At 53.8% G+C, this 27,934-nt stretch overlaps 1 protein-coding gene across 3 annotated transcripts; it reads left to right on the top strand.

Annotated features, from left to right (window-relative positions):
* Positions 1-363: 363 nt before the first annotated feature.
* On the top strand, positions 364-27,934 carry Eml2 (EMAP like 2). 3 transcript variants are annotated; one of them, XM_052171821.1, is made up of 21 exons: positions 364-467; positions 558-681; positions 783-887; positions 2,943-2,971; positions 3,482-3,611; positions 5,726-5,875; positions 7,333-7,402; positions 7,494-7,604; positions 9,925-10,020; positions 10,751-10,885; positions 12,778-12,877; positions 16,284-16,438; positions 16,564-16,689; positions 21,752-21,883; positions 22,294-22,361; positions 22,675-22,763; positions 22,933-23,030; positions 23,543-23,630; positions 23,988-24,083; positions 25,107-25,237; positions 27,535-27,934. In XM_052171821.1, the coding sequence occupies exons 4-21, from the start codon at positions 2,968-2,970 to the stop codon at positions 27,658-27,660; spliced, it is 1,905 nt and encodes a 634-aa protein (XP_052027781.1). In that variant the 5' UTR covers positions 364-467; positions 558-681; positions 783-887; positions 2,943-2,967; the 3' UTR covers positions 27,661-27,934. The 3 variants fall into 3 exon arrangements, with proteins under 3 accessions (XP_052027781.1, XP_052027787.1, XP_052027796.1); XM_052171827.1 differs by lacking the exons at positions 364-467; positions 558-681; positions 783-887 and adding an exon at positions 2,390-2,462; XM_052171836.1 differs by lacking the exons at positions 364-467; positions 558-681; positions 783-887 and adding an exon at positions 2,457-2,524.

The following is a 27,934-nucleotide window of genomic DNA, read 5'->3' as shown; positions in this document are numbered from 1 at the left end:
CCTTCCTCCTTGCCGGAATCCTCCTCTTCGGCCCGTCTCCACGCGTCCTCATCGGCCTCAGGTTGCAGGAAAGGCAGAGACCGTGGCTGGTCCGGGACAGACCCCGAAAAGCCGGAGGGACTCTCCTGATCTTTGGAGAGCTCCCCCGCCCCTCCCCGTGTCCTCCCTGCCCGTCCTCCCCCACCCCCACCCCCCACCCCCACCCCCGCCCGTGGTCCCCTGCAGCCCGCATCTCCTCGGCTTTCTAGATGATAATCTCTCCGGCACCAGCGGCATGGAGGTGGACGACCGCGTGTCGGCGCTGGAGCAGCGGCTCCAGCTGCAAGAGGACGAGCTGGCGGTCCTAAAGGCGGCGCTGGCGGACGCGCTGCGTCGCCTGCGGGCATGCGAAGAACAGGGCGCGGCGCTGCGCGCGAGGAGCACCCCGAAGGGCCGGGCGCCCCCGCGTCTGGGCACCACCGCCTCGGGTATTTTGGTCGGGGTGGAGGCTGTGATGAGGAGACGCAGAGGCACGACCTCATGCTCATATCTTCCCTGCTCTGACCCCATTGCTCCAGTGTGCCAGCTCCTGAAAGGCCTTCCCACCAGGACGCCCCTCAATGGCTCCGGACCCCCGCGACGCGTCGGCGGCTATGCCACCTCCCCATCTTCCCCCAAGAAAGAGGCGAGCTCCGGGCGCAGGTAAGACAAGGAAAGCAAAACCCCAGCCTCCTCTCAGACCTTGCTGAAGAAGACAGCTGTACCGTTGCGGTATAGCCTTCATCACTCTGGTCTTTCCGCAGCAGCCGTCGCTACTTGTCTCCTGAGCGCCTGGCCTCTGTGCGTCGCGAGGACCCCCGTAGCCGTACCACATCTTCCAGTAGTAATTGTAGCGCCAAAAAAGAAGGGTAAGTTAGAGGGTGGGGCCCCAACCCCAGACAGACAAGGGAATGTATGGGAATTAAAGCCAGACCCCTGACCACGAGGTTATAACCTAGAGTTGGGTAAGCATGTTCTCAAACTATAGGCGCAGTACTCCCGGGGTAGCCTGGTCAAAATGGAAAGCCTGGAGGGGTGGCGCCAATATTTGGAACGTGGCTATCTCTGGGGAACGGGACTGTATTCTAAGGCCTGGACGGTCTGCGGGTAAGCAGAGGAAGCTAAGGGTAGCCAGGCTCATGGGTGTGACTATTAAGGTAAAAGGAAGTCCCTTTGATTCTCTGGGTGGAGTCAGAACGCTGCACTCAAAGTTCCTGTAGGGGGATGTAAGAATCGGAGGTAGGAATGTGCTTGGAATGTGGGGTGTAACTGGAGTTAACTTAGTAGAATCAGAACCTTGGGCGGGGACCTGTCATTTCAGAAACCCTACTCCAAAAGAAATTGCTTTGTGTATAGTGGGTGTGGCTTAGGATTGGGCGTGGTCTAGGTGGGTGTGGCAGATCTTATGGGATAGCTTAGAAAACGTTGAGGCCCTCCCTGTCTTGTGAAATTGGATAGAGTCCGATTGCTTAATTCGAACAAGAGGTGGATGAGCCAGTGGTTTTTAAGAGGGAAGCCAGGAGTGCCCATGGCTCAAGCCGGTAACAGAAGAGGCTGAGAGGCAAGAGGATTGCCACGAGTTCAAAGCCAGCCTGGGTTGCTTGATTCCGCTTTGAGTTTCAGTCCAGCCTTGATTACAGTGAAAGCCTGTCTCAGATTTATAAATCCCTACCTACCTACTACATACATACAGTGCAGGGGCTTCACAGTTATGATCCCAGGACTTGGTACGTGGGGGGAGGAGGATCAGGGGTTCAGGATCATCCTGGGCTGTTTACAGTTTGAAGCCACCCTGGCTACTTGAGACTCTGTCTTAAGAAACAGAGACAAAAACACAGACAAGACAGAGCCAGTCCAGGACTAAGTTAAAAAGAGGGCGTGGGTGTGCCCAGTGGTGGGCGTGGTCTAGTATCTAGAGGCGGGCGTCAGTGTGTAAGGGTGGGACCGCACTGAAGTAGAAGGGGCAAGGACTTAAAAGCAGGCTATGGTAAGTCTAAAGAAAAACCCCAAGTCTCCTGAATTCTAACAGTCATGTTCTGGGTCAGATGCTTCCGGCATTAGCCTCCATCAACCTCACAATCACACTAGGAAGCCTAGCTATTCTATTCCGTTTCTGAAATGGGGAAACCGAGATAGAAGTTGGGCGACTCGTTCATCTTTCTAGAAAGAGGCAGAACTGGGGAGATCTGATCTCAGGCGAGCGCGCCTCTGAGTCTGTGCTGTCAGCCGTCACCCACCCCTCACAGACACAGTCTTGTGTCCGGATTCCGTGGCCCTGGCAATGGGACCCGGAGACACCTGACTCCTGCAGGGGTCAGCCGCCGGGGGCGGGGCAGGGGCGGTGGCGCGGGCGCCTCCCAGGGCCGGAAGCGGCGGGGCTGGTGCGGGCTCCACCCCGGACCCGAAGCTCCGCCGGCAGCCGCCATGAGTAGCTTTGGAACTGGGTGAGACCCTCTCGCAGCACCCCTCCTCCCTCCTCCTGCCCTTCTCTCCTCTGGAAGAGAAGGTGGAGACACGCCCCTTCCTCTGAACTTTTTGTCCTCTTCCTGGCTGCTTGAAGTTTGGGTGTTGCTGGGTAGGGAGGGGAGGAGCGCCGGGGAGCATTTTGTTGCTGTTGCCTAGGAGGGAGGGTCCCTAGTGACTCCGGTCTTCCAGGATCGCGTGCCGCCACATCGTGCTGTGTGACCCTTTGGCGATCTCTGCCTCTCTGGGCCTGTGTCTTAGGCTCTTCAAGATCTAACGAGCAAAGCACAGGGCCTGCAGAGAGGTAGCGCTCTGCTCCTTACTCGCCTGATTATTCGTTCCAGACCCGCAGAGCCCAGGGTTGGGGGAGTACCTTGTCCTATCGCACGTGCCTGCTAAAACACTTATTTTCCTCTTCTCCCCTCCCCCTCTCTCCCCCTCCCTTCATCTTTTCCTGACAGGAAAACCAAAGAAGTTATCTTCAGCATGGGTAAGTGTGGAGGGTGGGCGTGGTTCCAATGGGCGTGGTTCCAATGACCGTGGCCTGCTGAAGGCTTGGGGTCCTGGCTTCTGGGCCTTCAGTTTATCCGCCTGTTAAGAAAGGGAGATGGAGGGGAACGGGGAGGAAGAGAAGGAAAGGGGAGAGAAGAAAGGATGGAGGGAGGGAGGTTTGACCTAACCTATTATTCCAGCATTTGGGAGGCTGAGGCATTTTGGAAGTTGAAGGAAGGCTAGCCTCAGCTACATAAAGAGATCCTGTCTATTTATAATTAGCTGGCTGTGTGGCTCACACTTGTAATCCCAGCACTTGGGAGTGTGAGGCAGAAGAATCACCTTGAGTTCCATGTAGTTCTTGGACTACAGAGTGAATTCCAAGCCAGTCTCAAATTCCATGCTAGCTGTCTCAAATAACAATAACGACGTTAGTGATGATAATGAGAGGACTGCAAGCGAGCCGTGGGCCTGGCGTGGAGCCTGACCTCCGCGGGTGTCTTGGCAGAGGAGGGATCCGTAAAGATGTTTCTGCGGGGACGCCCTGTGCCCATGCTGATCCCGGACGAGCTGGCGCCCGCCTATACCCTGGACGCTCGCTCCGAGCTGCCCTCCAGCCGGCTGAAGCTAGACTGGGTGTATCCTTTGCCCTCTTGGAAGAGGGTGAGTCCGGGTGTGGCGAGGGAGGCGCGGGAGGGGCCACAGCTGGGAGAAGCTGGGGGCACGGAAGGCTCAGGGGGTCCAGCGGGAAGCAGGGTAGCTGGGACGACCTGCTGTGAGTCGCTGGGTCAGGGACTGTTTAACTCGAGGATGATCTTGAGAGCTTGGTCTTCCTGCCTGCACCTTCCAAAGGCTGGGGCTGCAGGGCGGGACTTTGTGCACCACCATGTTTGGTTCTCATGGATATCATCAGACAGCGTAAGCGCTATGATGTGTTGATCTATGGAAGGTCTTCACAGGGCTAAGCTCAGGAACGAGGAACTGGAGGGTGGACACGTTGGTTAACACACACATACGTACATATATACATACACATATAAATACATACTTATGTACATACATACATATACACATACATATATATTGATATATTGATGTTTCAAGATGGGGTCTCTGTGCAGCCCTGGCTGTCCTGGAACTCTGTAGACCAGGCTGCCCTCAAACTCATAAAGATCCACCTGCCTCTGCCTCAGAGTGCTGGGACTAAAGGCGTGCTCACCACCACCCGGCTACAGCAAGGTTTCTATGAGAACCTTTCAGCGGGGGTTCTAATCACACCAGGGAATGGCAGAGTTTCTCAGAGAGGCACTGGAACCAGCACACAAAGATGAAAGGAAAACATTCCAGAGCAGGAAACAATGACGGTGCCAATGACGGTGCCCGGTGAGGTGGAGCCTCTGGGGAAACTGGGAACGGTCGTAAGTGGATGAATTGGAACCTCTAGTTTTCAACCAGCCCTAACTCTGGCTGTGTCCAAGGAAAACTCACCTTCCTTCCTCCCTGTGCCTCAGCTGGTTGTCACCTCTGAAAAATGGATTTCCTGCTGGGTGAAGGACTGGGTTCGAGCCCTGGAAGATGCTTTGTTAGACGCAGCGTTTGCTGCACAAGTGTGGAGAGGTTCCATCCTCAGCACACACATAGATGCTGGACGGGCATGGCGGCAGCCTGTGGTCAGGAGGCGGAGGTGGGATCCCAGGACGAGCTGGCCAGCTAGACGACCTGGGCTTGGCGTCCCTGAGTAAGGCAGAGAGTCATTCCAGACACGATGTTCATACATGGACACACACATTCATGCATCCCTGCATCCGTACATGCAAGCATGTAAGCACGCATGCACAGGCCTTGTATGTAAGTGCGCTCCCACTGAACCACACCTCCGAGCACCTCACTCAGGGAGTCCAGGTAAGATAGCCTGCTTCTAGGTAAGTCTCTCCCACCTTGGCCTTCCAGGTGCTGGAATTACGGATGTGCACCCCACAATCGGCTCTTTGGTCTCTTATAAAGACACTTGTCACGTAGGGTGACTTCATCCTGAGATCCTAATTACATTTGTGAAAATCCATAGTCCATCTAGCAAAGTGTGATGACTCCGGCCTGTCATTGCAGCACTGAGGATGTCCAGGTGTCAAGATTGCTACCAGTTGAAGGCCAGCCTGGGCTACATCGTAATATAGTTTCTAAAAACAGGGTTGTAAACAGAGCTCAGTTATCAAAGTGCTTTCTGCTTAGGCATGAAGACCTTATTCCCATCCTCTGCGGGGGGGGGGGGGGGGGGGAAGGGGGCGTGCGCGCGCGCGCGCGCACACACACACACACACACACACACACAGGAGCCAAGCTTCTGGTGGCTGCAGTCCCAGTGCTGGGTGGGGCTGAGAAAGGAAGGTTCCCTGAGGCTTGCTAGCCAGTCAGTCTAGCCGAGTCTCTGAGCTCCAGGTTCAGTGAGAGACATTGTGTCAAAATGTAGGTGGAAAAAAACACAGTGTGGAGCAGAGGTGTCCACCCAACCACCGGGGTCCACCCAACCATGGGGGTCCACCCAACATTTCCCTCTGGCCTCTGCACTTTGTACATGCATGCACATACACAAACACTGACACACAAACAAAATATTTCTAGTTTTGGAACACCTTGGTTCAACAACCCCTGCAGGGCCAGGGCCAGGGACAGGAAAATATTCCAGTGGCCTTAGGACTCCCATTGGGCCAGCAGGGACTGACCTGCCTCCTTAACCAGCCCTGGACGTCTCCAGTTACGGCTACCGAGGCCGGGACTGCAGGGCCAACCTTTACCTGCTGCCCACCGGGGAGGTGGTGTACTTTGTGGCCTCTGTGGCCGTCCTGTACAGTGTGGAGGAGCAGAGGCAACGACACTACCTGGGGCACAACGATGACATCAAATGGTGAGTCTCAGTGGTTTGGGGGATGGGAGAACTCAGGCTTGGGCGTCGGTCCAAATTGTGCCTCCTGGGCCTCTTTCCACATGACTACCGCCATGGACTGTTAGGCTGTTGCCAAACCTCTGTTCCTCCTATGAGACCAGCAGATCCCAGACGGAAACCAGTGGGGAAATGAGCATTGATTATTTGAGCATTGACACATACATAGTGTATCTTTTTTTTTTATGTGCATTGGTGTTTTGCCTGCATGTGTGTCTGTGTTAGGGTGTCAGATCCCCTGGAACCGGAGTTACAGACAGTTGTGAGCCACCATGTGGGTGCTGGAAATTGAACCCGCGCCTCTGGAAAAACAGCCAGTACTCAAGCACCGAGCCATCTCTCCAGGCCCTAGAGTGTTTATCTGTTTATTTTTTGTTTGTTTTTTTAAATGTGTGTGTGTGTGTGTGTGTGCACCTCGTATGCCATTTGTCTGTATGGGCACCCCATGTGTGCAGTGTCCCCACAGGCCAGAAGAAGGTGTCATGTTCCCTTTAAGTGTAGTTGCAGCAGGCTGTAAGCCTCCAGTGTGGGTGCTGGGAATTGAACCCGGGTCCTTAACCACTGAGCCCTCTCTCCAGCGCCCTAACTTCTGTTTTCCCTATCGCAGGGTCTCTTTACATCAAACCCAGGCTGCCCTGAAACTTAGCTGTTCTTGGCCTTGAACTCACGCTTCTTCTGCCTCAGCCTCCGGAGTGCAGGGATTACAGACATGCGCCACTCACTGTCCCTGATACTTACGGTATTGCATGTAGTGCTGCCCCCCCCCAGAGTCCCAGGTATTTCCATATTGGGATTTACTGTTTTCATGGCCACTGATTTTAGAACATCCCTGAGCCATGTGGATATTGTGAGTTAGAAATCCAGGCTTTCCCCTGGCCGCCTGCCAATGCTATCAAAGGACGATGCACGGGCATGCATTCTGCTGGGAGAGCACTTGTCTGACGTGCTCAGAGCGTTGGGTTCGATTCCCCAGCAGCCCATAAACAAGGAGTGATGGCCATGCCTGTAACACCAGCGTTCAAGAGATCAGAAGTTCAATGCTCTTCCCAGCTGCAAAGTCAGGTGGAGACCTGGGCTCCATGAGACATTGTTTCAATAAGCAAATGAAAGAAAAAACATTTGTTTTTTCTGTTTTTGTTTTTGGAGACAAGGTTTGCCTGTGCAGCCCTGGCTGTCCTCGAACTCACTCTGTAGACCAGGCTGGCCTTGAACTCATTGATCCCCCTGCCTCTGCCTCCTGAGTGCTGGCATTAAAAGTGCACCACCACATTTGGCTTCATGAATAAACGTTTTTAAAATCCATGTTTATTGAGTGAACAGCTGTGCATTTTGACTCTAATCTGCTAAGGAAGAGTCCTGAGTCCCTGTGAGTTCTTCCCTCCCCACAGCTGAATTCTGTCCCTCTGTCCTCCTCTCCTCAGTCTGGCTGTCCATCCGGATATGGTCACCATTGCCACAGGACAGGTGGCAGGCACCACAAAGGAAGGAAAGGTATCTGTGGCCAATGGGCGGGCACAGGGGACTGACAGAAGCCGGGACCCCTGCTCCCTAAAGTAACGACGTGCATCTCTCTTTTCTTCAGCCTCTGCCACCTCATGTGCGTGTGTGGGACTCAGTTTCCCTTTCCACCTTACATGTCCTGGGCCTGGGGGTGTTTGACAGAGCTGTGTGCTGTGTGGCCTTCTCCAAGTCTGTAAGTCTTGGGCCCAGTGCCTTCAGAAAGCGCCTTCCCAGGGTGTGGCGGGGCTATGCGCATATGATGTCACAAGCCATACACCCCTTCAAATCTCGGGCCTCAGGGAGGGCCTCACAGGCCTGCAACCCAGAGCCCAGCACAGGGCGCAGGACCCCCGGGATCGCAGCGCACAGATGGGACTGCTGTACCCTTCTTTCTCCAATGGGTTATTTTTGCCCGTTATTTTTTGAGCATTCCGGAAAGTTCCTTATCTCTCCAGGCATTTCAACCCTAGCACTGAGTGCCGCGAGCACGCCTGCCATCCAATCCCTGACCAAAACAGAAGTTAAAATAATCTTTCTGGAATTTGTGGAGCAATTTGGTGTTAAAACAAGCGTCCTCCCTTTCCACTCCCATGATGGATTTTTTTTTCATGATAATTTTATTTGAAAGTGTTGGTCTGCGGTGGATTGGAGGGTAAAAAACTCCCCAAAGGTAGTTTAAGAAACACTAGCTTGGGGGATGGGGGTGGGGGGCTGAGGGGGGGAGAGAGGCAGCCAAGGCAGGAGTTCAGGGGCTCTAGGCCAGTCTCAGCTATGTGAGACCTTGTCTCAAAAGCACTCAGTGTCTTAGCATAGGCCTTTAATTCTGGCATTGTTTTTTATTTTTGTTTTGTCTTGTCTTTCAAGGAAGGGTATGTCTGTGTAGCCCTGGCAGTCCTGAAAATCACATACACCAGGCTAGCCCTGAAGATCCACCTGCCTCTGCCTCCCGAATGCTAGGACTAAAGGCGTGCCCCACCACTGTCCGGCTAATAGAAGGATTACTGTGAGTGTGGGGCCAGCCTGATCTATATATCCAATTTTAGGATAGCCATGGCTATATAGTGAAACTGTCTCAAAATAACAACAAACAACATCAGGCCAACTTTCTATCCATCTGTTATCTAATTTGTTTATTTTTGAGACAAATTCTCACCATGTGCCCTGGTTGTCATGAAGTTCATTGTGTAGACCAGGCTGGCCTGGAACTCACAGAGATCCACCTGCCTCTGCCTCCTGCGTGCTGGGATTAAAGGCGTGCACTGTCATGGCCCGTCCTCTATTTTTACGTGTCATCACTGGGTGATAACTGTTACTTTGCCTGCTGCAGTATCCAGGAAACAGCATCAGATGTCATGAAAGCCGGACTTACAGGCCGTGTGAGCCACCCGACGTGGGTGCTGGGAACCAAACACGGGTCCTCCGGAAAAGCAGCAAGCGCGCTCAACCACGGAGCTGTCTCTCTTTTTTAATTAATTTTTTTAATTAATTAATTTATTTATTATGTATACATCTTTCTGCCTGCATGTACACCTGCAGGCCAGAAGAGGGCGCCAGATCTCATTACCCATGGTTGGGAGCCACCCTGTGGTTGCTGGGAACTGAACTCAGGACCTCCGGAAAAAGCAGTCAGTGCTCTTAACCTCTGAGCCGTCTCTCTAGCCCCTTGGTGCTGGTATTTTCCTTGTCTAGGTCACTGCCCCTTGCTCTTGCCCATCTGCCGTGCCCGCTGCTGAGCTTCCCCCGACCGTCTTTATATTATCTTTTGTGGAAGTTCTTGCTTGCACGTGTATGAACACACAAGTGCACCAGCGCTCCTGTGGCGAGCCTGTGGTGAGCCTGTGGCGTCATGAACAACTACCTGCTGCTGCTTCTCTCCTTCTCCACGTGGGTAGTCCTCGGAGCAGGACCCAGGTCTCCGGCATTGGCAGCAAGCACCATTACCCACTGAGCCATCTTGCCAGCCCTCCCTCCCAAGTCCCACAGCCAGTGTTGATAATGGCTGGATTTCATGCACATAAAAAGCCAGGGTTTCTCTGTGTAGCCCTGGCTGTCCTGGAACTCACTCTGTAGACCAGGCTGGCCTCGAACTCAGAAATCCTCCTGCCTCTGCCTCCCGAGTGCTGGGATTACAGGTGTGCGCCACCACGGCCCGGCTCTCACTTTCATTTCTTGATGCTATGATAATAATAACCTGAGAAAGGTAACTGGGAAGCGATGGAAAGGCAAGGAGCTTGCAGCAGGAGCTCGCACGTTGCGTCCACAGTCAGGGGCGATGGACGGCAGTGAGCGGCAACAGGCGTGTGCTGGTTCTCAGCTCAGATCCCCTACCTAGGGGAGGGTGTGCCCACAGTGCCTCACTCCCTAGAGGACTCGAGGCTGTGATCAAGTTGGCAATCAATACTGACCCATCGAATGTGCTTCGTAGATCATGCTTGTGACCAGGCATGTGTGGTGAATAAGTCAGAGTGGGATGTGGGGAAACGTATCCTAACCCACCTCTCTGTGTTCCGCAGAATGGGGGCAACCTGCTGTGTGCGGTGGACGAATCCAATGATCATGTGCTCTCTGTGTGGGACTGGGCCAAGGAGAACAAAATGGTGGATAGCAAGGTAGGTGAGCTTGCCGCCCTACAGGTGGCCTCCTGGGACACGCGGCACCGTATGTTAGCAATCTGCAGCCAGACAGGAACTTAAATGGGGCCCCTGGCGTCATGTGCTGGATGACCGTGCAAACGGCTTCCACTCTGTGAGCCTCGGTTGCTTCCTGCTGGAAATGAGGTTGGTAATGGCGTCCTTCTCGTGGGAGGTGGAGAGGCTGGGGATAGTATGGGTGGACCAGGCTCAGCACAAACTTAGGTATGGTCTTGTCTACACAGTGAGTTCCTGAACAGCCAGGGCTGCTTAGTAAGAGTCATCAGGGGTTGGGTGGGAAGGCGCATGTCGGTCATGAGATAAGTTGTTTGCCCAAGATCACATGCCTAGGCTGAGAGCAAGGATCTTGATTCTAGACCAGGGGCCTCGTAAGGAAAGGATGAAAGGATAGGAATTAGATGTCGTGGAATTAGATGATTGTGAACTGGATCTTGGACATAGCAGTTTAATAGCTGTGTAGCTGCAGGCGAGTGTTTTCCTTCTCTGAACCTCTTCTATGATAGAAAGCACTAATGGATCTTATCTCAGCACAGTGAATAACACAGACTCGGAGCTCCAAAGGGGCCCGCGGGTATCCTCCGTGCCCCCGCAAGCAGGCTGTCCGGGGCGGTCCTGTGGGTGGGTATGCTGTGCTAGTCCTGGTGGCTTTGAGATCCTCATTCAGAATCTGTCCTGACCCCCCTCAAAGTGCTCGAACGAGGCCGTGTTGGTGGCCGCCTTCCACCCCACTGATCCCAGCCTGCTGATAACCGGCGGCAAATCCCACGTCTACTTCTGGACCCTGGAGGGGGGCAGTTTGAGCAAGCGGCAGGGCCTGTTCGAGGTGAGTGCCAGGGATCTGTGGACAGACTGATCTTGAGGGACAAAAGGGGACACCCAGGGGACAGCCCAGAGGGCTCCAGGGCATCGGAGGTATGGGAAGAGGTACGGGAGGAGGTACGGGAGGATGGAGCTGTTAGTGCTGGGCCTGTTTCCTCTCCTGTATGAGGGAAGATCCTACTGAGCTCTGACCTGTGCGCGTCCAGGGGCTGAGAGAACACAGGCGCTCCAGGCAGATCAGGAGCAGCATTGCCCGAATGATACGGGGATTCACAGAGACAGGCCTCAGGGAGAGGCCGCCTGGGCAGATGGCTCTGGATATGAGTTCACCCTGCGCGCATGAGGCCTGGAGTTCCAATTGCCAGCCAAGGGGGTAAACTCCAGGTTCAACAAGAGATCCTGCCTTGGTAAAAATACATGAGGAGCATTCAAGGAAGGCGTCTGATAGCAGCTGCACATGTGCAGGCACACGTGAGCACAGCAGCACATACCCCATGTGCATGGACACACATGACACACAGCAAACACACTTAGCACGCACATAGCAGAACACACACGAACACAAACACACTTAGTGTGCACACATGTACACAGTAGCACATACATGAACACGCAGAACACACACATACTACATGCCAGGGAGCAGGGCATGTGCTTACAATGCCAGCACTGGGGAGATGGAGACAGGCAGTCCTCAGCCCCGTCGGTCTGCCCACCTAGCCTACGTGACAAGCCCCATGTCCCAGTAAGATCTTGTTTCAAAAGCGAGGTGCGGAGAGTCAGGGGTGGCTGGGTGGTTAAGCATTGCCGTGCTCTCGCAGAGGACCCAAGTTCAGTTCCCAACAGCCTCGTCAGGCAGCGCCCAGGAATCCCAAACCCACCGGGGCTTCTGCCGGCACCAGTACTCAACGGCACATGCTCTCTCTCTCTCTCTCTCTCTCTCTCTCTCTCTCTCTCTCACACACACACACACACACAGACTTTTTAAGCAGTGAAAATTAAAACAAACAATATTTAGGTAAGCAGGATGGCTCAGCAGTTGATGGAGTTTGCCACCAAGGCGGAAAAGCCGAGCTCAGTCGTTGAAACAGACATAACGGAAGGAGAGAACTGACCCCGCAACTGTCCACAAACACACACGTACAACACATAAGCCTACAGAACAAATAAAAAGTCTAACGAATTAAAAAAAACAAAACTAAGCAAATCAACGTGCCAGGTGTGGTGGCGCACACCTTTAATCCCAGCACTTGGGAGGTCAAGGCAGGCAAATCTCTGTGAGTTCAAGGCTCGCCGTGGCTACACAGTAAGACTCCTGTGTCAGAGAGAGAGAGACAGAGGGAGACAGAGAGAGAGGGAGAGAAGAGAGAGAGACACAACCAAGGCGGATGTCTTCCATGGAACGCCACATGGCTGTCCTCTGGCCTCCGTGTAAATACACATGCGTGTGCTCCCAGACATGCGCATCCACACGGAAGCAGAACAGGACAGAAAGGGTCCAGGAGGGCAGGCACAGGCACACTTTCCAGAGGCCTCTCTACTCTCCTCAGCCCACAGGCGGCACTGGAGGCTGAGGCACAGAGGGAGATGTAGCTTAGACTCTGGAAGCCAGGTGCCCGAGGCAAGAAGAAGCAGAGAAGAGTGAAGGCAGAACTGGCAGAGACGTGGGGGCACAAAGGGGGGGGCAAGAGACTTGTCTCAGGTGGTCGAGGGTCACAACATGGTCAGAACTCCCAGGTGGCCTGAGTCGTTCTGGTGGGAGGGGACGGTGGGGTCTCCCTCCCCAAACCACAGGGGTTTCCCGGGACCAAAAGCCCTGAATGCCCGTGATCTGCACAGGGCCACCTGCTTCAGTGACACTCCCTGACACCTTCCTTCCTTTCTCTTTCTGTATAGAAACACGAGAAACCAAAGTATGTGCTGTGTGTGACCTTCTTGGAAGGTGGCGACGTGGTCACTGGAGACTCTGGGGGGAACCTCTACATCTGGGGCAAAGGTTAGTGTCGGTGCATTAGTTTCAGAGACACCCTTAGCTGTTTAAATCTCTCCCTTCCTGTAACCAGGCTCGGGTGGAATCAATGCCACTGTCGGATAAATTTCTCCTCTTTTTCCATTGTGTGTGTGTGTGTGTGTGTGTCTGTGTAAAGGCTGGACGTGATTGTCAAGTGGCCCTCAGTATTGCTCTTATTCATTGAGACAGGCCTCTCAATCAAGCCCAGAGCTTACCGATATAACCCCTCCTGTGGGCCAGCTTGCTCTCAGGATCCTCCCTCCAAGGCTCGGTGTCTGTGTGGGTTCTGGGGATCTGAATTCTGGTTTTCACACTTGCTTGGCAAGCACTGTAACCATTGAGCTTCCAGCACCGTGGTGGGGTACATTTTTTTTCTTTTTCTTTCCTTTTTTAAGATGTGGGAGTCTGGAGAGATGGGTAGGTGGTTAAGAGAACATTCTGCTCTTCTAGAGGACCTGAGTTTGCCACCCAGCAACTGTGTCAGGTGACCTGCAACTCCTGCTCCAGGGGCTCTAAGTCCTCTGGCTTCTGCAGGCACCCACACTCATGTCCACATGTCTAAACATACCCATGCACACACATACATGTACACAGTTTTAAGAAAAGGAAATTTAGAGGGCCAGAGAGATGTCTCAGCGGTTAAGAGCACTGGCTTCTCTTCCAGTGGTCCTGAGTTCAATTCCCAGCAACCACATGGTGGCTCACAACCATCCATAAAGAGATCTGACACTCTCTTGTGGGGTATCTGAAGACAGGACAGTGTACTTACATATAATAATTAAATAAATCTTTAAAAAATAAAAAAAGGAAATCTAAAAATATTTAATTTTATGTGTATGAGTGTTGTGCCTGCGTGTATGAGTGCTGTGCCTGCGTGTATGAGTGCTGTGCCTGCGTGTGTGAGTGCTGTGCCTGCGTGTGTGAGTGCTGTGCCTGCGTGTGTGAGTGCTGTGCCTGCGTGTGTGAGTGCTGTGCCTGCGCGTGTGAGTGCTGTGCCTGCGCGTGTGAGTGCTGTGCCTGCGCGTGTGAGTGCTGTGCCTGCGCGTGTGAGTGCTGTGCCTGCGCGTGTGAGTGCTGTGCCTGCGCGTGTGAGTGCTGTGCCTGCGCGTGTGAGTGCTGTGCCTGCGCGTGTGAGTGCTGTGCCTGCGCGTGTGAGTGCTGTGCCTGCGCGTGTGAGTGCTGTGCCTGCGCGTGTGAGTGCTGTGCCTGCGCGTGTGAGTGCTGTGCCTGCGCGTGTGAGTGCTGTGCCTGCGTGTATGTGAGTGCTGTGCCTGCGTGTGTGAGTGCTGTGCCTGCGTGTGTGAGTGCTGTGCCTGCGTGTATGTGAGTGCTGTGCCTGCGTGTGTGAGTGCTGTGCCTGCGTGTGTGAGTGCTGTGCCTGCGTGTGTGAGTGCTGTGCCTGCGTGTGTGAGTGCTGTGCCTGCGTGTGTGAGTGCTGTGTCTGCGTGTGTGAATGCTGTGCCTGCGTGTGTGAGTGCTGTGCCTGCGTGTGTGAGTGCTGTGCCTGCGTGTGTGAGTGCTGTGCCTGCGTGTGTGAGTGCTGTGCCTGCGTGTATGTGAGTGCTGTGCCTGCGTGTGTGAGTGCTGTGCCTGCGTGTGTGAGTGCTGTGCCTGCGTGTGTGAGTGCTGTGCCTGCGTGTATGAGTGCTGTGTCTGCGTGTGTGAGTGCTGTGCCTGCGTGTGTGAGTGCTGTGCCTGCGTGTGTGAGTGCTGTGCCTGCGTGTGTGAGTGCTGTGCCTGCGTGTGTGAGTGCTGTGCCTGCGTGTGTGAGTGCTGTGTCTTCGTGTGTGAGTGTGCATCATGTGCATGCAGTGCTCACACAGGCCAGAAGGGGGCACCAGGTCCTGCGGGAATGGAGATGTGCGTGGGTGTGAGCTACCTTGTTAACCTTAGGGTCTGAACCCAGGTCCTCTGCAAGAGCAACAAGTGCTCAACGCTGGGCCATCTCTCCAGCCCTTAGGATGAACTCTTATCTTCCAGTCCCTGCATCCTTGACAAGGTTCAGCTCAGGCATCTCGGACTCTGTTGCTGTTCTTGGTTCCTGCAGAGCCTTTGACCTCTGCTAATTTCACGTTAGCAACTGAGGCCCGAGTATAACTGTGTGAAACAACCCAGCTGTAGGCAGTGTGTTGTGTGAATAACTGGGGAGAAGGATGGGTGGATTTGTGTACGTATGAATGGAAGAGTGGGTGAAAGGATGGATAAATAGGTGGGCGGATTTGTGAATGAGTAGATGGACAGATGGACAGCTGCATGGATGGATGGGAAATGACGGAATGGCTGTATGAGTGGATTAGGGGAGAGGGATGGATGGAAATGAATAGAAGTGACAAGATGGATTGCTGGACCAATAGATGGGTGGGAGAATGGATGGGTGGGAGGATGGATGGGTGGGAGGATGGGTGGGAGGATGGATGGGTGGGAGGATGGGTGGGTGGGAGGATGGATGGGTGGGAGGATGGGTGGGAGAATGGATGTGTGGGAGGATGGGTGGGAGGATGGATGGGTGGATGGATGGGTGGATGGATGGGTGGATGGATGGGTGGATGGGTGGATGGATGGATGGATGGGTGGGAGGATGGATGGGAGGATGGATGGGTGGATGGATGGGTGGATGGATGGGTGGGTGGATGGATGGATGGGTGGATGGATGGGTGGATGGATGGATGGGTGGGTGAATGGATGGGTGGATGGATGGATGGATGGATGGGTGAAAGAAGACTGGTAAGATGGACTGATGGACCAATAAATGGATGAGATGGATGAGTGGATACATGGGTGGATGGATGGGTGGATGGGTGGATGGAGATGGATAGAAGGAAGGGTGGCAAGAGGAATTGATGGACCAATAGATGGATGGGTGGGTAGGTGAGGTGGTAGATTGATTTAAGGACCAATAGGTAAATAGATGAATGAATAGGGCAGTGTAAGAAAGGATTGTTGGATCATTAAACAGAGAAATGTCAGTGGATGTATGGGAGGCAGGTGTCTAGAAGGAAGTGAGAGAACCGATTGATGGACTAGTAGGTAGATGGCTGAATGAGTCGGTGGGTGAGAGTTGGATACATGGATCGATATATAGACGAGCAGATAAATAAGAGATGGCAGGAGAACTGACAGTGGTGAGTGCGGAGATGGATGGGTGCGTGGAAGAAGCCATGGAGACGAGCGTGAGGGGATTAGTCAAAGGACGGGTGGGTGGGTTCCGATGACTCAGTGGAGGGCGGATAAAGGGGCGAGTCCATGGGTGCTGCGCAGACGTATCGGTCGTGGGTGCAAGCCCAAGAGAAACACAGAAAGGTGCATGAACAGGTGGGTGTGGGCCTGTGGCTTCAGGTCCTCACGGGGTCCAGCCTCCCGATGCCCACTCCCATCCCTGATCTCCCTGCAGGTGGAAACCGCATCACCCAGGAAGTTCACGGAGCCCACGATGGGGGCGTGTTTGCTCTCTGCGCCCTGCGGGATGGGACGCTGGTGTCTGGAGGGGGCCGCGATCGCCGGGTGGTCCTCTGGGGTTCGGACTACAGCAAGGTGCAGGAGGTGGAGGTGAGGACTGGGGATGGCGGGGGGCCAGGCCGCTACCCTACCGGGCTCCTAACTCTGGACTTTCCCCGACACGCGTCATCCCACCACACCTCACATGTGTCCTGCACACGCCTCTACCCACTCAGGTCCCGGAGGACTTTGGCCCTGTGCGCACTGTGGCAGAGGGCAGGGGAGACACACTGTACGTGGGGACCACCCGTAACTGCATCTTGCTTGGCTCGGTGCACACAGGTTTCTCTCTGCTTGTCCAGGTGAGTACTGCCCCCCACCCCCACCCCCGCCTCCAGTTCTCGTCCCACCCCTAATTGTACCTCTTTCATCCTCACTGCCACCACCATCACCATCACCACTGTCATCGTTGTTACCACACCTCCATTTCTTCCTCTTCCTGCTTACACCCCTGCCCCACCCTTTCTTCTTGGCCCGGGAAGCCCCACATCCCTGCCCTTCCGTTATCACTCTTCTCTTCGGACCTCCCACGTTGCCCTGGCCCAGAACGCCCCGAGGGTTACCTGCCTACTGGAGTGGGTCCCCAGCACCCCTGCTCCCAAACAGACTGCCCCTGCTGGTCTGACGGGCATAGCATCCTCTTCGGTCGGTAACTGTCCTTGCAAATTGTCAGTCTCCACGGATCTTAGAAGGCCTTATGGGGTCGGGGTCGCCCTGACCTTACCACTTCCCTCTCCCTGCCCCTCCTCGTCCGCAGTGTCGTTTTTCTTTCTTTCTTTTTCTTTTTTTAATCTTTGAGATTTGGATCTCTTGTAACCCAGGCTGCTCCGAAATCTCACAATGGAGCCAAGGCTGGCCGTGAATTCCTGAGCTTCCTGTCTCTCACCCAAGCACTTGGATTGCAGGTGGACACTGCCACACTGGGCTGATTTCTCCTTGAAACTCAAACGCCCAGTGTTGCAGGATTTCCCATGTCCAATCACATTAGGGCAGTGGAAGGCCTGTGATTGGACAGGAAAGGGGAGGCGGAGCTAGGAGTTGGGGAATCAGGGAGGTCGCAGGAGAGGGGGAGGGAAGAATGGATGATAATTTCATGAGGCTAGAATAATTGGGATAAAGCTTTTATCATTAGCATTTGGCTCTAAAATTATTATATTGACATCTTGTAAACTTTGATATTATTAATACATAAATCTGATCGGATAATTAAGCATTAAGAATTTTGATTTACTTGGTTACTGGAATGTGGCTCCGCTGATTAAAGGGGGGCTTATGGTGGAGAGGGGACACAGCTGGGATGCTGTGGGAGCTAGCTGGGAGAGAATAGCTCAGTGGTGAGAACACGTCCCGCTGCGACATGCTGTTGCGGCCTGCTGGGGCAGGAGAGATGGCAAGATGATCATTTTTAATATTTCCAGCAACATCCCAGTCCTCCCTCCCTGCTGTGTCATACTCAGTTAAAAACCAAGCTAGCCCGCCCGGGGTAGTGTAGCATAGTAGTTGGACTTGGACCCTGTGACTTGGCTAGTGTTTTGGAAATCTCAACCCTGCAGCTCATTAGCTGTGTGATACTGGGAAAGTTACCCCTCTGTGTCCGTGAGACAGGGAGAGTGACTGCATTAGGGTTTGTGAGGTTTTTGTCATTTAGTCAGAGTATACCATTGAGACTGGTGTCTGAGGCAGGGGAGTAGCTTGCAGTGTCTTGGCCTTCCTTGCTCAATGGTCCCCTTTCTTTATCTGAGCCTTACGTTTTTCCCTCTGCAAGTCTAGCTAAAATCTGTGCTGTTGCGTTCAGATGCCGCTCTGCCTTGGTGTCTGTAAGAAGACAGAGGGAAGATGGGACTGGGGAGGTCACTCAGTCGGTAAAGCGGTTGCCCAGCAAACATGAACACCAGAGCTTAACCGCAGAACGAGTGTTGAAAGCTGGGTGTGTGATGTGTCTCTGTAATCCCAGCTTGGAGGAGACAGAGGCGCAAGGAGCCCTTCTCGCATGAGTTCCTGAGGATGACCACACCCCAAAAGATAGAGGAGGGCACCCCAAAAGATAGAGGAGGGCTACAGAGATGGCTCAGCGGTTACGAGCACTGGCTGCTCTTCCAGAGGTCCAGCAACCACATGGTGGCTCACAACCATCTGTAATGGGATCTGATGCCCTCTTCTGGTGTGTCTGAAAATAGCTAGAGTGTACTCATATACATAAAATAAATAAATAAATCTTTATAAAAAGTTTAAAAGATAGAGGAGAGCAAGGCTGCACAATCTTCTAATAATTCTTATTCTTCTAATAAGAATTATCATCATCATCATCATCATCATCATCATTATTATTATTATTAATGTGTGAGTGTTTTGTCTGTGCACCACATATATGCAATGCCTATAGTTGCCAGAAGAGGGCGCCGGGTCTCTTGGCGCTGGAGCGCTGGAGCGCTGGAGCTACAAGCTGTTGTGAGCCACCCTATGGGAATACAGCCAGGACCTCTGAAAGAGTACCCTGTGCTTTTTTGTTTCTTGGTTTGTTTGTTTGTTTGTTTGTTTGTTTTCCAAGACAGGATTTCTCTGTGTAGCCCTGGCTATCCTGGAACTCGCTCTGTAGACCAGGCTGGCCTCGAACTCAGAGATCTGCCTGCCTCTGGCAGAGTGCTGGGATTACAGGCGTGCGCCGCCGCCACCGCTGTAAGCAATGCTTTTCCTTGCGGAGCCTTCCTGCCAGCGCGAGGTTTTCTCTTCGTTTGTTTCGTTTGTTTCCTAGAGACGGGGTCTCCCGTGTATCTGCGGCTAGGCTAGTACTTGCTATATAGCAAGCGTAGCTTTGAATATACATGGCGAGTCTCCTGCTGGACTTACAGCTCGGTGCCGCAGGACTTTCCTTCTCTGAAGCAAGAAAGAACCTTACTAACCTCTATGAATATTTATTTATCTATTATTCTTTTGCTTTGAGACAGGATCTTTCTAGATAGTCCAAGCTGGCTTCAAATCACAATCCTCTTTCCTAGCAGTGAGCCACCACGCCCAGCCGGGAGCCACCACGCCCAGCCAGGAGCCACCACGCCCAGCTGTATTATTATATTAGTGGTTTATGTTAATATAGCAAAAATATAACTGAATATCAATCATAATATAAATTACTACCTGTAACTGTAGTTATTGATTAACCATACGCTACTCTTTTCAGGGCTAATGATTACTAGTGAGATTTAGTCTCTGAGGACCTTCTTTAAGCTGGCCTGTGTCTGCCATTCACTCTTTTGTTTTTGTTTTTGTTTTTGTTTTTTTTGGTTTTTCAAATCAAGGTTTTCTATGTAGTCCTGGCAGGTTGGCCTCAAACTCCCAGAGATGTTCCTGCCTCTGTGCTGGGATTAAGGGTGTGCACCACCACTGACCAGTTCATTTCTTGGTGTAGTGCTGATAACTGAACATGGGGCCCCAGACATACTGAGCAACTGCTTTTCTATTGTGCCACGCCCCCAGCCCCTCACTGGGGGATTCTAGGCAGGGGCTCTACCAGTGAGCCACGCCCCCAGCCCCTCACTGGGGGATTATAGGCGGGGCTCTACCACTGAGCCACGCCCCCAGCCCCTCACTGGGGGATTCTAGGCGGGGCTCTACCACTGAGCCACGCCCCCAGCCCCTCACTGGGAGATTCTAGGCGGGGCTCTACCACTGAGCCACGCCCCCAGCCCCCTCACTGGGGGATTCTAGGCGGGGCTCTACCACTGAGCCACGCCCCAGCCCCTCACTGAGCCACGCCCCCAGCCCCTCACTGGGGGATTCTAGGTGGGGCTCTACCACTGAGCCACGCCCCCAGCCCCTCACTTGGGGATTCTAGGTGGGGCTCTACCACTGAGCCACGCCCCCAGCCCCCTCACTGAAGGATTCTAGGCGGGGCTCTCCCACTGAGCTATATTTCCATCCCCTTTAGTCCTTTATTTTTTTGGCCTTTGAGACAAGGTATTGTGTAGCCCAGACTAGCCCTGAACTAGCTGTCTACCTGAGGATAACTTTGAAATCCTGATCCTCCTGCCTCCACATTCTGAGAGCTGGGTTTGTGCCCCTGTGCCTGCCTTGTGTTTAGCACTTCCCATTCATGTCTGAGGGAGCACCACGATGCTTTGAGGAACATATGATAATTGGCCCCATTTTATAGAACATGAAACAGAGGCTCCCAGCTTGGCATGGTGGCATACCTGTAATCTCAGCAGGCAGGATACGGAGGCAGGAATATGTCTGAGTTCCAGGCTAGCCTTGACGAGAAAGGGAAACCTTATCCCAAAACAGACAGGGCTAGAAGGTGAAGTTCTTCCTGTATTAACATAAGGCCCCAGCTTGGTTTTTCCCCAGAATTCCTGCATACTAGCTGGGCGTGCATGTGCGCCGTGTGTGCGCGTGCGTGGTAGCGTTTCTGGAGTTCCAGACCCCTGGGGCTTGTAGTCCGCCTGTCTATCCAAGTTGGTGTGTTCTAGGTTTAGAGAGAGACCCTCATAAAAATAATAGAGCGGGGACCACAGCGATGGCTCGGGGTAAAGGTGCTTGCCACCAAGCCTAATGACTGGGTCAGCTCCTGGACACTACCCGGTGGAAGGAGAGACCTGACTCTCTCGAGTTGTCACTTGATGTCCATATGCAGGTGTTGACAACGCACCCACACACAGCCAGACACCCACAGAATAAGTGAGTGTAAGTAAGAAAGGGAACAAGAGGGAGGAATGATGAGCAATATTTAACACTGACTTCTGCACTGAGGTGTGTGTGCAAATACACACACAAGAACACACACACATACATAAGAACACACGTACACACATCCACACACATATATACACATACTCACACAGATACATTCACACACACACATTACACACACACACATTCACACATATACACATTCACACACATACATTCACACATATTGTACACACACATTCACACACACAAACACATGCACACATACACGCTCGCACATACACGCGTACATACACACAGGAACACACGCATAAACAAAAACCTTAAAAACCTGAGGTTCCAAAGAGAGGTCAGCTGACTCGGTGGCTGGCAGCCACCCTCAGTAAGAGGGCTGAAGATCCCGCATGTGACCTTAGACCTTGGACCTCCGACCTCACTTCTGTGACTCGACAAGGCCACTCGGCTCTTCCCAGATCCTTTGGGCTGAGGCCTGGAGGGTGTGTACCCACGGTGGGTGGGACCTGTGTGGCTTCTGAGTTCAGACTTCCGCCACCTCCCCTCCCTTCCATTCTGCAAAGTGTCAGCCCGGCGTCACAGGAGACAGCGCATGTGCAGAAGGGGCTTGCCTGGGTTGCTACCCGGTGGGTCCTTCCCATTATCTTCCTTCTCTCCTTCCCTCAGGGCCATGTGGAGGAGCTGTGGGGCCTGGCCACACACCCGAGCAGGGCACAGTTTGTGTCCTGTGGGCAGGATAAGCTGGTGCACCTGTGGAGTTCGGAGACGCACCAGCCGGTGTGGAGCAGAAGCATCGAGGTATGAGGGATACAGACGCGGGCTTCTGAGAAACTGCCGCACCGACTGCTCTTCCAGAGGTCCTGAGTTCAAATCCCAGCACCCACATGGTGGCTCACAACCATCTAGGATGGGATCCGATGCCCTCTTCTGGTGTGACTGAGAGTGACAGTACTTACATACATTAAATAAGTAAATCTTTAAAAGAAAGGTGTCTTGGGGCTGGAGAGATGGCTCCGCAGTTACGAGCACTCTTCCAGAGCAATTCAGATTATGTTTCTCTTAGGTTAGTATACGCAAGAAATGGGGATGGCTTCTGGCGGTTTCCGGAAGGCACCGGAGAGGATAGAACCTTAGGCCATGCTGGGAACTGGTTCTGACTGGGCGGCTAGCTGCACTTGGGAGCTCAACTCTTTCCCCTTCCTTCCCAGGACCCTGCCCGTTCGGCTGGCTTCCACCCCAGCGGCTCCGTGCTCGCGGTGGGCACAGTGACCGGCAGGTACTAGTGCACGGACCACGCCTTTCCTAATATCCCACTGTCCTTGGAGGCCCCAGCTTCTAACCTGCAGCTCCAGGCCTCCGCCCAGTCTGAAGCCCCGCCTCTGTCCCCTCTTCCCCGTGGGTCTGGGCCCCGGACTTCTAAACGTGGTGGGGTGGGAGGGTGGGTGCTGTTCACCTCACACAGCCTGGCCTCACTGCTCCCTGTGTGGCTCCACCCATGGCAGTCTGGCCGCGCCCTGCATCGCGAGGCCCTCCTTCAGGCCCCTCAGCAGCGGCAGTGCAGCCTCCCCCATTATGCGTTCTCCTTTAAGGTGGCTGCTACTGGACACGGACACCCGTGACCTGGTGGCTATCCACACAGATGGCAACGAGCAGATCTCCGTGGTCAGCTTTTCACCAGGTAGGCCTGGGGTCCTGGGGAGGCAGGGCCTTGGGGACTGAGGTTCAGCGGTACAGGCTGGGGGGTGACGGACAGCACCCCCATGGAGGGGCTGGTCATGGAGGGAGGCGGGGACTGTGGAGGAGGGGCGGAGCCTGGGTGCTTCCTCATAGCCCCTCCCCCTCCCCAGACGGGGCGTACCTGGCTGTGGGCTCCCACGACAACTTGGTGTACGTGTACACGGTGGACCAGGGTGGCCGCAAGGTCAGCCGCCTGGGCAAGTGCTCGGTGAGTGGGCAGTGGTCCCCAGCCCGCGCCACCACCCCGCCCAGTGGGGTGCAAAGTTAACTTTTTCTACCACAAGGGAGCCAGCCACAGCTTCAGAACGCAGCTGATTTCTTTTTTCTTGCCCTGACTATGTCAAGGCGTCTCAGTCGGCCCCCCTCCTCATCCCTTACTGTGTTCTAAGCCGCCCCTTCGTGTGGCCCCAACCTTTACCTTCCAAGTCCCGCCCCCATTTGTAGCCCCGCCCCTCGCATTCTAAACTCGCCGCCCCGCCCCTCCCCCCGTGTGGAGTTCCGCCCACCTGTTCTAAATTGCCTTTGTCTTCTTGGCTCTTTTGTCAGCCCCGCCCATCACAGTCTGGCCCCGCCCCCACCCTCCGAAGGCCTGTGTATCCTTCCCTCCAGCCCAATGTGTTCTCACTCTATGTATTTTGCCTCCTAATCTTGATTTATTCCACGCCCTTTCCCTGGATCAACCCTCTCCTATGCTCTAAGTGACCCTTGCGTCCCCTGCAGGGCCATTCCAGTTTTATAACCCACCTGGATTGGGCCCAGGACAGCACCTGCTTTGTCACCAACTCTGGAGACTACGAGATTCTGTACTGTGAGTCCTCGACACTAGCGGGTTTCCTTTCTTCTGTCGCCTATTTGCATGTGATTTGCATACAGCTCTGGTCCTTGAGCTAGTCCAAACTGGTCTGATTTGAAACTGTGATCTCTAGCTTGATTGCTTCCGGGTGCGCCCCGTTATTTCCCTTGGGCTTTGATGAATGGACAGCAGGGTTTTTATGCAAATGTACCCAGCTCAGGTTTTAGCCTGTCAGCACCCAAAATCCAGCCTTCAGCTGGTCCAGGAAGACAGAAATAAGTCCGGGACCTTGAACCTCAGTGCTGGGAACTAGACTGGTTAATGGTCTGGTCCCCTCAGGCCCTGAACTCCTCTCCTGATTGTCTGCTGCAGGGGACCCCGCCACCTGTAAGCAGATCACCAGTGCAGAAACCGTGAGAAATGTGGAATGGGCTACCGCTACTTGTGTCTTGGGTTTTGGAGTTTTCGGTAAGTTCTGGAATGGGGAGGTTTCCACTGAGGACCGGAACTCTGAGAAATAACCTTGGCTTGTGATTTTCATAGTCTTATACGGGTGGCTTCCAGGCGGGACCGAGAATTCACTCTGAGGCTGTTGGGATGGTACTAGCAGAAGAAGAAGGACAGAGGAAAATGACCTCTCAAGTCCCTCAGAGCTTAGAATGAAACCAAATTCATGGGGCACCTGGCTCAGAGAGCCACGCTGAAGCCCCTCCAAGTGACCTGTTCCCTCAGGGCCAAGCCAGCATCGCTCGCCACATGGCCTGGCGGCACTGAGATGTGGAATGACCCTGAGAGTCTCAGGTCTGCTGTTCTGCAGCTCGCAGTCAAATGAGGACGATAGCCTCACTCCAAACAGTGTGACCCACATCGGGAGTAGCTGGGAAAGGCGAAGTAGCACAGGAGAAGGCCTGTTGGGCCAGCTTCTTTGAAGAAGTTATGGAGGGTCTCCTGAAGAGAGCTATATGAGCTGGGACCTGGAGGGTCAAGCCACGCCCCCAGCCCCACCCTGGGGGATTCTAGGCGGGGCTCTACCACTGAGCCACGCCCCCAGCCCCTCACTGGAGGATTCTAGGCAGGGGCTCTACCACTGAGCCACGCCCCCAGCCCCTCACTGGAGGATTCTAGGCGCCTACCACTGAGCCACGCCCCCAGCCCCCTCACTGGAGGATTCTAGGCAGGGGCTCTACCACTGAGCCACGACCCCCGCCCCTCACTGGAGGATTCTAGGCAGGGGCTCTACCATTGAGCTATATCTCTAGCTGTCCTGGAACTCACTCTGTAGACCAGGCTGGCCTCGAACTCAGAAATCCGCCTGCCTCTGCCTCCCAAGTGCTGGGATCAAAGGCGTGAACCACTGCTGCCCAGCTATTTTTAACCTTTTGAAACTCACCTCTATAAGTTATCCAGGGAGGTCTTGAACTTTTTTTCTTTTCCTTACACCATGGGTAGCTTCTGAGCAAATTTTTATTCCTTTTCTTGTGGCGTCTACAGGGATCTGGCCCGAGGGGGCGGATGGCACAGACATCAATGCTGTGGCCCGCTCTCATGATGGGAAGTTGCTGGTTTCTGCTGATGACTTCGGCAAAGTGCACCTGTTCAGCTACCCCTGCTGTCAGCCCAGAGTGAGTCTCTGTGCAGGGCCTAAGGGTGTGGGAGTGGAGGCCTTATTCGCTCCTTTGTGGGGATACCTGTTTTATTTTTGGAAGAGGGTCTCGAATAGCCGAGGCTTGCTTCAGAGTTCCGATATAGCCAAGGATGACTTGAATTCCCACCAATCCCCCTGCCTCTGCCACTCCAGAGCTAGGACTACAGATGTGCGTCATCACCCCACGTTTATGTGTTGCTAGAGATGGAGAGCAGTGTTTTTCTGCCTGCTTGGCTGCCTCCTTAGCCTTTTGCGGTTGTTCTTTTTTTTTTTTTTTGTTTTGTTTTTGTTTTTTTCGAGACAGGGTTTCTCTGTGTAGCCCTGGCTGTCCTGGAACTCACTCTGTAGACCAGGCTGGCCTCGAACGCAGAAATTCACCTGCCTCTGCCTCCCAGAGTACTGGGATTACAGGCGTGCGCCACCACCGCCCGGTTCCAACGTTTTTTCTTAATGATGCAGGGCTAGGATCTAATGAAGATTTTAGTGTAACTTAAGCATGGAGCCACGCCCCCAGCCCCTCACTGGGGATTCTAGGAGGGGCTCTACCAGTGAGCCATGCCCCCAGCCCCTCACTGGGGATTCTAGGTGGGGCTCTACCAGTGAGCCACGCCCCCAGCCCCTCACTGGGGGATTCTAGGAGGGGCTCTACCAGTGAGCCACGCCCCCAGCCCCTCACTGGGGATTCTAGGTGGGGCTCTACCAGTGAGCCACGCCCCCAGCCCCTCACTGGGGGATTCTAGGTGGGGCTCTACCAGTGAGCCACGCCCCCAGCCCCTCACTGGGGGATTCTAGGAGGGGCTCTACCACTGAGCCACGCCCCCAGCCCCTCACTGGGGGATTCTAGGAGGGGCTCTACCAGTGAGCCACGCCCCCAGCCCCTCACTGGGGGATTCTAGGTGGGGCTCTACCAGTGAGCCACGCCCCCAGCCCCTCACTGGGGGATTCTAGGAGGGGCTCTACCACTGAGCCACGCCCCCAGCCCCTCACTGGGGGATTCTAGGAGGGGCTCTACCAGTGAGCCACACCCCCAGCCCCTCACTGGGGGATTCTAGGAGGGGCTCTACCACTGAGCCACACCCCCAGCCCCTCACTGGGGGATTCTAGGAGGGGCTCTACCAGTGAGCCACGCCCCCAGCCCCTCACTGGGGGATTCTAGGCGGGGCTCTACCATTGAGCCATATCTTCTGCAGTTAAAGGTGCTCACTGCCAAACCTAATGGCCTAAATTCGATCCTCAAGATCTTCATAGCAGAGGGAGGGAGAGACCCAACTCCTATGAGTTCTCTTCTGACCCCCACAGGTGCTCCCTGGTGCTTGTGCACCCATATACTCACACGCCTGCATAAGAAGGGAGGGGTGTCTGGGGAGATGGCTCAGCAGTTACGAGAATGTACTGTTCTTCTAGAGGACCTGAGTTCAAGTCCCAGCACCCACATCAGGGGCCGGCTTACATTCAGCTCCAGCAGCTTCTCCCGGCCTCCAGGGCCACTGTACAAACCTAGACTCTGACACACGTGGACACATGTAATTAAAACTAAAATCAAGCCAGACAGTAGTGGAGCACACCTTCAATCTCAGCACCCCGGAAGCAGATGCAAGCAGATCTTTGTGAGTTAAAAGCCAGCCTGGTATACAAAGGGAGTCCCAGGATAACCAATGCTGCATAGGGAGACCCTGTCTCCAAAACCCCAAAACATAATTAAATTAAATTAAAATGAAGCTTTAGGACAACCTAGACTATATAATAAAAACCTGTAACACACGCACACACATACACACATGCACACATACACACACACGCACACACATACACACACTTGCGCGCACGCACACACACATGTGCACATGTACACACATATACACACATGCACACATACACGCACACACATGCACACACATACACACGCTTGCGCGCGCACACACACATGTGCACATGTACATACATATACACACATGCACACATACACGCACACACATGCACACACATACACACGCTTGCGCGCGCGCACACACATGTGCACATGTACACACATATACACACATGCACACATACACGCACACACATGCATACATACACGCACGCACACACACAAATACACATACGTGCACATGCACACACATACACACATGCACACACACGCACACACACGCACGTGCACATACACACAAGCACACACACACACATTTATGTGTGGCACTAAAGAAGAAAACGGCAGTGGCCTCCAGGCAGCGTTTCTTCCTTTGACCTCTTTCCCCTCTTCTTCCCTTCTAACAGGCCCTCAGCCACAAATACGGTGGACACAGCAGCCATGTGACTAATGTGGCCTTCTTGTGGGATGACAGCACGGTCCTAACCACTGGGGGCAAAGACACGAGTGTGCTGCAGTGGCGGGTGGCCTGAAGCGGGGTGTGGGGCCAGGTTAGAGTCCTGTGGCAGGGCTGAGATCTATTTTTGGGAGATGTCTATTGCGGAGTACAGTAATATATACCCAGAGTATGTCTATAGCAGAGGGGTTATGGGGCGGGCGGGCGAGCAGATAGACAGAGGTCTCTATTTATCGGGGTGGGACGAATGGGCCACCATGCCTTGCGGGAGCCACTGGTGTTTGGTTTGGGGTATTTTTTTTTTAAGTTTATTCTTTTATATCATTCAGAATTACAGACTTATGCACCGA

Source organism: Apodemus sylvaticus, chromosome 1 (assembly GCF_947179515.1).
Source record: "Apodemus sylvaticus chromosome 1, mApoSyl1.1, whole genome shotgun sequence".
In the NCBI taxonomy this organism is placed as follows: Eukaryota; Metazoa; Chordata; class Mammalia; order Rodentia; family Muridae; genus Apodemus; species Apodemus sylvaticus.
Note: the sequence above shows the minus strand (reverse complement) of the source record. Positions and strands in the feature narration are given on the sequence as shown.

Coding starts and splice junctions, on each gene's coding strand:
- Eml2 (XM_052171827.1), top strand. CDS start 2,443: ATGAGTAGCTTTGGAACTGG. Junction 16,690..21,751: donor GTTTCTCTCTGCTTGTCCAG/GTGAGTACTGCC, acceptor TCCTTCCCTCAG/GGCCATGTGGAGGAGCTGTG. Junction 23,031..23,542: donor GCCGCCTGGGCAAGTGCTCG/GTGAGTGGGCAG, acceptor CGTCCCCTGCAG/GGCCATTCCAGTTTTATAAC.